The 9,702-nt window shown below is 41.8% G+C and overlaps 1 protein-coding gene across 1 annotated transcript in view; it reads right to left on the bottom strand.

Moving 5' to 3' along the window:
• Positions 1-2,807, bottom strand: part of LOC104618093 (lymphotactin-like) — a 3,613-nt gene extending 806 nt beyond the window's left edge. Inside the window, exons 1-2 of the mRNA XM_010283606.1 lie at positions 2,738-2,807; positions 66-183 (exon numbers count right to left, since the gene is read on the bottom strand). Coding sequence (XP_010281908.1) covers positions 66-183; positions 2,738-2,807 — 188 coding nt within the window. The remainder of the gene's footprint in view (positions 1-65; positions 184-2,737) is intronic.
• Between the last annotated feature and the right edge of the window lie 6,895 nt (positions 2,808-9,702).

Raw genomic sequence — 9,702 nt, 5'->3', positions numbered from 1 at the left:
CCCTTTCCGACAGTAGCTTGTTTGCGTAGGCGAGTCTGAAGGTGAACTGCGCACTGGATACTTACATGATGGCGTTTACTGGAATTTGTTGCTTTTCATAGCTGACAAGATTTCGGATGTTCAGTTGCTGTGTAGACAGGCTTACACAACTGAGTTTGCGCATGGGCTGACTTCCAACGCTCCCTGGAAGAGGAAAAATAGATGACAAAGGCAGTCAATACTATATTCATATTTCGCCTTCATTACTTAATAAATTATGAATTCCAGCAGATTTCCAGTTGTGGTCAGAATGTGGGTGTCTCTTGAGAAGTACAGCCAGAATACCAGTTATACAAGAGAGCTTAGGGTATCTTTTGCGATGCATCCTACCATCTCTAAAGTGTTACTGCTATTTCAGTTAAGATAATAATCTTCACCCGTCTCCTGAACAATATTATAATCATTCTGCCCCTATGGAGTCACTGCTTCCATAGCAGAAAAGGCATTTGCCATCATTCATAATTAGGTCTGCATCATTGCAAATCAGTGTCCATATGGAGTAGCACTTAGAACCAGCACCTTTCCTGGGAGGATTTCTAAATGTCATTTGGATGTGGATCAGTAATTCCCCCTACTTTCCAAGTGAAAGAAAGGAAAGCAGGGCTACTTGTCTTGCACTGGACATTCAAAACTAGCATTAAAAAAAAATTGTTGAAAGGAAGGGAGGTATGTCTGCCAGAAGACTAAATACTTGCATACTCTTGCTAGAAGTCTGATCTCATAGGCAATGGAGTGCTACTTAATCCTCTCTTTCCTCCAACATTTTCATACATTTCAGGGAAATGCACTGGTGATTAATAAAGAAGATCAAGATATCAGTGTAAAATTCTCTGGGCAGTTGCTACCTTACATGATGATAACTGAAAATGGGAGCTCGTTTAAGTGAGGTGGAGTATACGTATACATGGAAGCCCCTGCTTGCTAATTTCTGCTTTTCCCCCACCTGTCAAAGGTTTGGGAAGGCATGAGGGGGGCAAACAAAACACTGCTGTATTCTGAGGTTTCTTTTTGAAGAATGTATAGAGAAACTGGCTTGAGGAAAGTCCAAGAGCTGTTCAGATACATCTTGCTAAATATAAAACTTGCTTCACATAATGTCATTATCTGTGGTCTTTTCTTTTTTTGAAGTAATTGGAATAGCTGAGGCAAACACACATCAGCCTTTGGAGAAGCTGTAGCATAGCCAGTTCATGGATACTGGCAGAGTTGCAAATTCTTGAGATTTTGTTTGCCTGAAGGAGTATCTCTCCTGATCTTTCTTTAGTCACGAGTAACGCAATGTATTTTTTGGTGATTCATTACAAATAAATATCTTACTGCCTCACTCAGATTGGTTTTCAAAATGTGGCATTAACGAGCTCAAAGATAGTCAAGCAATCCTTACTAGTCCTGGAAATTCTCTTTCTACTAAACCATCTCCAGGAATGCATGCAGGGATACTAGCAGAGCTTCTCTAAGCCTGGGAACAAAACCAAACTGCTCTGCGCCTACAACTACCCTTTTTTCTGGTGGTGTTTTGGGGTTTTTTTTCTTTATAATTCTTCTTTCTAACCCTTTTTCTATCCCTTGCACACCACCTCTGTGTGCTTTTTCAGTCTTGGTGATATTTATGGCAAATTATACAACCTGGAGAATGACATTACGAACTGGCAGTCTGCAATATGAAGCCACATGTTGCTGAGATGAAAGCACTAGCGTTAATCGACGATCTGGCTCTAAGTGCACTATGTCAACATACGCAGCATGTAGCTACATAATTTTGTGAATGCTTAGCAAGTCTCAGTTTGGTTTTGGTGTGGTTTTGTAAAGATGCCTTTTCTGTATGTTTCTCTTCGCATATTTTTGTGGGTTTGCCTATGGCTTTCATATGAGTGTTTTCTGTGATTTTTATGTGTTTGTCTGCATGAATCTGTGTATAAGACGACGTGCTTTTGTGTGTATGTTTGTTTTCGCATGATACATGTAACCTAATACAAACGTCACAGACCTAACATCACTGTAAGCAAACTTACTTAAAGCATGGCTAATAAACATGATGCATCTCAGTGCTCATAAATGGTCTCAAACAAGATGTCAACTTGTATGAAGTCAGAAAGAGAGAGAAGACATTGTGTAAATACGTTGCTCTCCTGTGCAGTTTTTGTTCATAGTTTGCCTGTCTATAGCAAAATGTTTGGCTAGAAACAAGCCAATAGGCAATATGGGGTACAGAACTTGAAGAACTTTATAAAATAGGGGCATTAGAGGGATTAAGGCTATGTAGTTAGAGAAAGACAAATAAAAGTAATAAAATATATATAAAAATAGTATATCTACAAAAAGAAAAAATACATCTTATTCAAGAAATATATTTCATAAAATATTATTAACCTATAGAACTCATTGCTCTATGGCATCAGTGAGATTAAAAGACATTGTGTCTTCAAGATTTCATGATTTTAAGAGAGACAATAATGCACAGAAACCCTTTAAGTGTTCAAAGGCACAGAAACTCTCCTTGCATTAAGGCAGAAGCCAACCACTAATTGACAGGACATCAGATTAAATCTCCCATAAAGCTGCCTTTCATGCGGTTCTGATCTGGATTTCTTGTGAATTTTATCTTATGAATCAGCTCTGGCAGAGAATGAATCCTGCTCATCAGACCGCTGGTGCAATGTAGAGCAATTCCTGTCTTCCTCTTGGGTTGTAAACTTACCTTTCACCATGTGCACAGTGAAGATGCCAAGCCAGAAAATGATGAGAATAGCTGCAGCATGGAGTTTCATTGCTGGTGGCTTCTTTGTCAAGGCAGAGAAGAAAGTGGCTATTGTCAACCCCCTTTCACAGAGTTTATATATTGTCATTCAGTGGTCAGTTCTTGTGTTCACTTTTGGGGCGTCATGGTGGGGCTGACTATAAGTGGAAAAAATTGAGTGGCAATACTTCTTCTAGTGACAGAGAACCACCTCCTTTCCCCCACCCATCCTTCACTAGCCCCCCTGTGAAAGCTTTTCCTGCTCAAACCCTTCTGTGGTTGCACTTGCTTTTGTGTTGAGAGTAGGGTTTATTTCAAGTTGCAAAAAGTGAGAGCTCTTGTTATGTAGTGGAAACCTTTAATAAATGTTCCTGTCCTTTCACACCTCAGTTTAGAGAGCTGTAGGAAAACCACACCATAGAGGCAGAGAGTAACATTCAGAGTTACCTCTTGGACCAGTGGACCACTTAAAAGGGTAACTGAGCTAAAGGATGATGGAAACAGGAACGCCTTGGCTTTTTCCATAGTGGCTGTAGATTGCTGGTCACTTTAATGCTTAGTTTTGGAGGGGTATCACTCCTGTTTCCTGTGTGTGGTGGAGCTTGTCAAAACTCATCTGTTTTCTCCATGATTTGATATGGCCAAAGCTGATACCACTATGTGCTGGGAGAAAGAAGAGTGAACGCACTTTTACATACAGAGCCAGCTCTAGTAGCCCTCCTGCCAGTTAAGTGTAACTAAAATACAATGGTTTCAAAGAGAAATAAAAGTTTATAAAGTGTATATATGTTTTGGTTTTTTTTGTGGTGTGGTCTCTCTAGTATAAAGAATGGAGCCCAAGCAAGTAACCAGACAATCAGAGAGGCACAATTTATAGGAAAGAAGAAAAAATTCATTGCACTTCCATGTAAACATGGTGTTGATAGCAGGTATGTTAACTTGTTCCAATTGCATGTCTATCAAAAGTGTCCTTTTTTTGAGGCCTGTGCTAGTTCTATTACCTGGTTTTAGGTGTCATTTCTATGTTGTGGTAAGGTGGTCTGAGTTACTGGACAGCATTGCTACATGCCAGCGGTGTGGACCTCCAGGCCACACGCGAAGCAGCACCTGAGCACCATTGTCCAGAGCCCCTGAGCAGAAATCTCCTCACGTGCTTTAGGCTCTGCAGCACTTCTGTGCCCGGTAGAAAACGCCGTGCCTTGCGAGGCCCACAGACTCCCATCTCGACCTGGTGTGAGTAGGTAAGCACCGGGCTGCCTGATGCATGAGCTTGTGAGGCAGTGGTGTAGAATAACCATCAGTGCAAAGCCCGGAGCAAGTGTCCATTCATGCAAGTCTGAAGTTTCCACTGCTCTTACCCCCAGGCCTCGCCTCAGCTGGTTACTTCCAGTTTTCTAGATTCGTGATAACATTAATGTAAGTTGCTTTGCATGGGGAAACGCAGCATGTGGAAGTCAATTCCCCAAGATTCCTCAAGCAAATTAAGATCAAGCTAAGAACTGAGCTCAAATACTTGATTCCTAGGCTGTAATGGCTGGTCCATAACCTCAGGAGCAGCCTGTAGGTCATGCAGGTAGCGAACACGCTTCTTGGTTTACTTGTATATACATGCTCATTCTTTGTTCCTTTTCGTTTAAGCAATGGCAAAGGTAGACACTAAGCAGGTGTAAGGTACTTGCTGCTTTATTTGAACGTCTGCTAAACCCACCTGCAACACTAATGAAGTTGCAACGAAATGGAAGCCAAAGCTTCAACTAAAGCTCCTAAAGGACACGCCTGATGCCACACGGGGGAGTAACCATACTGGCCATAACCAGTAACCATACAGCAGCGTTAAATTTGTGTCCAAGCAGTGTAGCAGCCTGGTGTTTTGCTGAAACAAAAACCTGAAATCGCTCCTTGAATGAGATACTCTATTCTTTTTGGTACTTGTCAGCTTTGAGATGCAAGATGGCAACTTTGTCATTGATGGTAGAGCAAAGTTTTCTCTCCATTAAGAGAGGAGATGCTCCCCCACTTCCGCCCACTGATACGGTATGTAGGCATATGTGTATACTCACTTGTCTCCAGCTTTGAGAGGAAGGGTCACCAGCTGTGTTGAGCATGACCCAGCTCAGAAAGTCAGTCCTTCCCACAAAAGCTGCTGCAGGTTGTAGATTCATCCGTGAGGTGTCGTTAGAAAGCCTGTTGCTTCTTTGGTTTTCCACCGTTCTTAAGGTGGGATGGAAAAATTATCCTGTGGCAAGTTTTCCCCCCTCTTTGTAGTTCTCATTAACTGTGGCCTTCCAGGCTGCTGTTCTGTGTAGCTGGTTTATGTCCAGTGAAGTCTGTGTTTTGTAGAACAGTTTTGTGGGCTGGAGTTCCACAGCCCTGCCTGTGGATATTTGGTGATCTCTGATGTCCTAACGTTGTATGAGGCTCATTTTGCACGTACTCTAACACCAGTGTGCACTGCCTCTGTGCTGTGGCAAAAGCTTAGTGCATGGTGATCAGATGTATAGTCTTTCTGTTTTCTTGTGCGTAAGTCATATTAAAAAGGCAGCTAACAAGGGCCCAAAGTACTTTATTATTACTGCTTCTCAGGTCTGGGTAAGTTGAACGCTAATGATACTTGTCCTGGGGCTTGACTGCCTCTTGTCCGGCTCGCTCATCACAGGCTGCTTTCAAAGCATTCTGGAGTAAAAGGATCACTTGCAGCTTGTGATACATCCACAGACGAAATGGATGGGATGATTATGGAGTTATCTAATAGTTTGTAAAGTCTGAATTGTGGATAATGATTACTAACTTCACCGCGATGCTTCCCAAACCCTTGACTACGCCAATGAGAGACTACGCCTTGTGTGCGCCATGAGAGCTCCCCCTTCTCCTCCCTCCACACCTCGTGTTTCACACACGCACTCTTTGCTGAGAGGAGGCAGGCGCAGACAGTGGATATTGCAGATGTGGATGTGTAGATGTATCAGTATTTAACCTTTGGAGCCTGCTTATGTGCAGAGAACCACAGGCTTTGAGCTAGTCTCCTAGGCTTCCTGTACGATGTGGGGAGAGGCTGGGACGCACAGCCCTGGGAGAGGACGGCAAGAGCAAGCTCCTGCTTGAGGAGTTTGGGGGCTTTCCTAAGCCCTTCAGCCCCATTCATGCAGAGCAGCCTGCCTCCGTTTTACCAGTACAGCGGCTGGGGCACAGGGAGGTGAGGGGAGACGTGAGGCTGCCCACACACAGCAGGAGGCAAAGCCAGGGCCTGCTCTAAGAGCACAGCTCCTAACCAGCTGCTGAATGCAATAGTTTTCTTAATTTTTAGCAAGGCCAAGAAATTTTTAGTGAAATAATTGTTGTATATACTCTGTTTCATGTCAGCCACCCTGCTGAAGGAAAAGAAATAGGCAGTGAGCAGAGTGTTGGGCCTAATCAGGCTAAAGAGCCTGAAGTATTGCCTCTTCTCTTACTGTAGTTAGTGTTCAAAAAAGAGAGGCCAAGACGCACTCCTAGAAATGAGTGTCTTTCGTGAATGTTCAGCAGCCCCTTGAACTTGAAGACGTGCCAGCAGGTCACTATCACTTTTGAAGACTAAATCAGGGCATTTGGTGACTTTAAGTGGGCACCTAAGAACCTCAGCTTAGACACATCTGTATCTCTGACAACTGTTTTTAGGGTGGGAGATATCACCCTCAGGAGATACATGTTTGTCTCTATTATCTACAGAAGTGATATATGCATGTATCTTACGCCAGACACAGTAAGTGAGCAAAGTTAGGTGGGATAATTCTGGCGCTAATGTATTTTGGTTTTGCATTGTTTTTTAACAGTTGAAGCACTGGCTTAGGAATTGCCAGCAAGTGACATCCAGCTGTAATATTTACATGACTTTCCTTCCCCCCTTCTTCCTTTGCCTTTCATCACTTTTGCTCTGCAGATTTCATGCTGATGTCATAGGTACCTGAAATGGCAGTTTATGTTCAGCCTTTTTCATTCATATTGTAATGAGGTAGAAACAAACACATACTTGGTGCTCACATTGCAGCTGAGAGACAATGACTTTAAATCTAATTTGATCACTTAAATCACATTCTTAATAACTACTCTGTTTTGTGCTGGTTTTGGCAGAACTCCTCCTTTAGAAATGTTACCCTATTAACAATATTTTCTCTTAATCACAATGGATTTTTTGCTTGTAGACCATCTGTTTCCATTACGATACCGCCAGCTTTTCCCTGTCAGCTTTTCCCTGGTCCTGCTAACATGCCGCTCCCTTGATGTATCATGTGCTCTTAAATAAGTTAGTTGTATCAAAATCTTTTTTTCAGTCATCCAGCTTGAAGCATTCAGATATGTAAAATTAGGCTGAGAATAAATTGGTTTGAAAGCGACCTTGAACCAAACATAGAAAGGCAACTCTATGCTCTGTAGTCAACTCTACAGGCAGCTGTATGCAGGCATGCATCTGTTTTACTGATGTTTTAAGCTGGCTCGACATGAAGCAGAGGTCTTTGGTCTTTTTTTGGGGCAATGTTGTTTTGGTTTGTTTTTTTTCAATGAGCAGTTATACAGTCACCCAAGAGTTTACAAGAGGAAGACTCTGATCCTCATCTTTATAATCTTAGTCTTGTGTGTTTTGGTTCTATGTGAGATGTGTACTGGGAACCGACCTAAACACTCTGCAGTGCAGAGAATCACAGAGGTGACTATAGCTCAATTCTGTGAAGGTATCTAAATATTGTACATGCTGAAGCAGAAGCCAAATACCTTTTGGGAATTTGTAGAATATTCTCAGTCCATCCTGTTGTTTATTTCTTCCTTGGTTTTTTGTTGTGGGTTTTTTTTGTTGTTGTTACTATTTTTCTGCTTTGTCTTCCTCCGCTCTCACGTAAAACAGAGAATGCGGATTTTGCACTTCGTCCTGTGCCATATCTGTAGAATCAAGGATGTGGGAACCAAGACTCACTCTGTTAGTCTTCAGGAGAAGAATCAAGCCTATTGTGTAGATATAAATATACTTCTTGGTTAACCATGGATAGTTAGTGCCTGTAGACACTGGAGATGGAGCTGAACCAATATGTTGCTTCTCGGTAAACCTGAGCTTTCATCAGAAAACTGAAGAAGCTCAGATGCTTATGTTTTCTCAGTGGGGACAGTTTCCTTGACTGTATCTCATGCTTTGGAGAAAGCCCTTTGGCCAATCTGTATGTGTTTGGATTCCTTTGCTCCATGACAGTCATCACAGGGAATATGTTGAAGAGCTAAGATTGTTAGGGGAAAAAGGGAGTTACTGGTATAAGAACACACATCAGTGGTATTTGTATGCCTCACTATCATCTCTTGTGCATATGCTATTATTTGCAAGTACACAGACTTTTTCTTATCACTGCCATTATGTACTTCTGCAGTCATATCTATTTTAATGCACGTTTGGAGTGGGGGCTGCGTAAAGGAGTATTGCAAATAGAGCAGCAGGTTCCAGGCAGCAGAGCAATAAAGAGAACCAGTAAGCCTGGATTCAACTTTCAGTCCTTTATCTGCTAACTTCTCTTGCCTCCACCCAAGAATTATTCTAACTCTTAATCAGGTGTTTTCACGTGCCAAAGAAAACGGTGCATGCTCTCCATATGCTTGTGGCTGTCTAGTTCACATGTGCTGACAGACCTACTGCATCAAATACCCCTATTCTGCTGGCTTTTTCCCATAGCGGAGGCACCGTGTTGAGTATTTCTCCTGTTCAGACACTAGGTTTTGGAAAATTTGTAGGGATTCCTGCCCTTTGTTTAGCAATTGGTTGAAATTGGCCAGTGGATTAAACAAAAATAAAAAATTGAGGGAAGACAGATGAATAATGCAAAATTCCTTTTTTGAAAACGTCATCTTCTTGAACTTTCCAAAAGGGAATCCTTGGGATTTATTTCTTCTGTTTTTTCCCCACATAGCTGATTTCTAATGACTGCATTTGTTTAAAACAATAATTATACTTGCAAGCATTTTTAATAACCAAACCTTCATGAGATCCTATGACGGAGTTTAACAAATTTGACAAATTTTAATTTGCAGTTATGATGTTAACCACTATGATTTCCAGGAAAAAAAAAAAACTAGAGAAGGTAGGAAGAGATCATTCCAGAATCTTTGCAAGACAAATCCATGGATTTTTTTTTTTTCAATGAGGATATATTTTTTTTCCATCAAAGAGCATTGTAATAGCCTCTGGAATAGGTACTTTTCTACTTCATCTCTCAGATGAAGAACTGTCACACTTTCTAACCACACCACTGGTGAGGTACATTGCCTTGCTTCACACTGGTTACTATAATCTAACAATTTTGGGCCACATCCTGTTCCACGGAATGTTACAGAATTTCTTAAAACTCATCACAGCACTTGATCCTCATCTGCCCTGTGAAATGAAAACTTGGTGCTCATGCAGCTGTACCCTTAAACGGATACAGCCTGAGAAGAAGTGTTTTCCTTTCAGCTGGATTTTATATTTCCTTAGTCATTTGCTCAGTGAGACCATAACAGCAGGAGAGTCACTGTGCAGGTGAAGGCTTAAATGAGAGGGGCAAGGAGAAAAGAGCTCAGCTCACAGGGGCCTGCAGCAAACACCCACTCTTTAAAATGTTCCACTCTGAACTTTCTAAAAGAGAGTCCTTGAGGTTTATTCGTTCTCTGGGTTTTTCCCCTTCATAATGACTATGAGTATGAAAGCATGTGTTAGATAAATGCATCAGTCTATATTATTCACTTGAGCTCACTGCAGTGAGTGATGCAATGTGGGAGGCAAGAGGGGATGGGAAAATTCCTTCCCTTCCCCCTCAAGTTAGCATTCATTTTGTTCTTTGCAATTTCAGAGATCAGGCTGTTACTGTTAAATGCTGTTTCACTTTTCCTTTGCAAACTACTTTTACCTCTCACTGAGGGCTGTAGACACCCTCACC

This window comes from Phaethon lepturus, unplaced genomic scaffold (genome assembly GCF_000687285.1).
Source record: "Phaethon lepturus isolate BGI_N335 unplaced genomic scaffold, ASM68728v1 scaffold5733, whole genome shotgun sequence".
Classification (NCBI taxonomy): Eukaryota; Metazoa; Chordata; class Aves; order Phaethontiformes; family Phaethontidae; genus Phaethon; species Phaethon lepturus.
The sequence above is the reverse complement of the archived record's forward strand: the minus strand, read 5'-3'. Positions and strand labels throughout refer to the sequence as shown.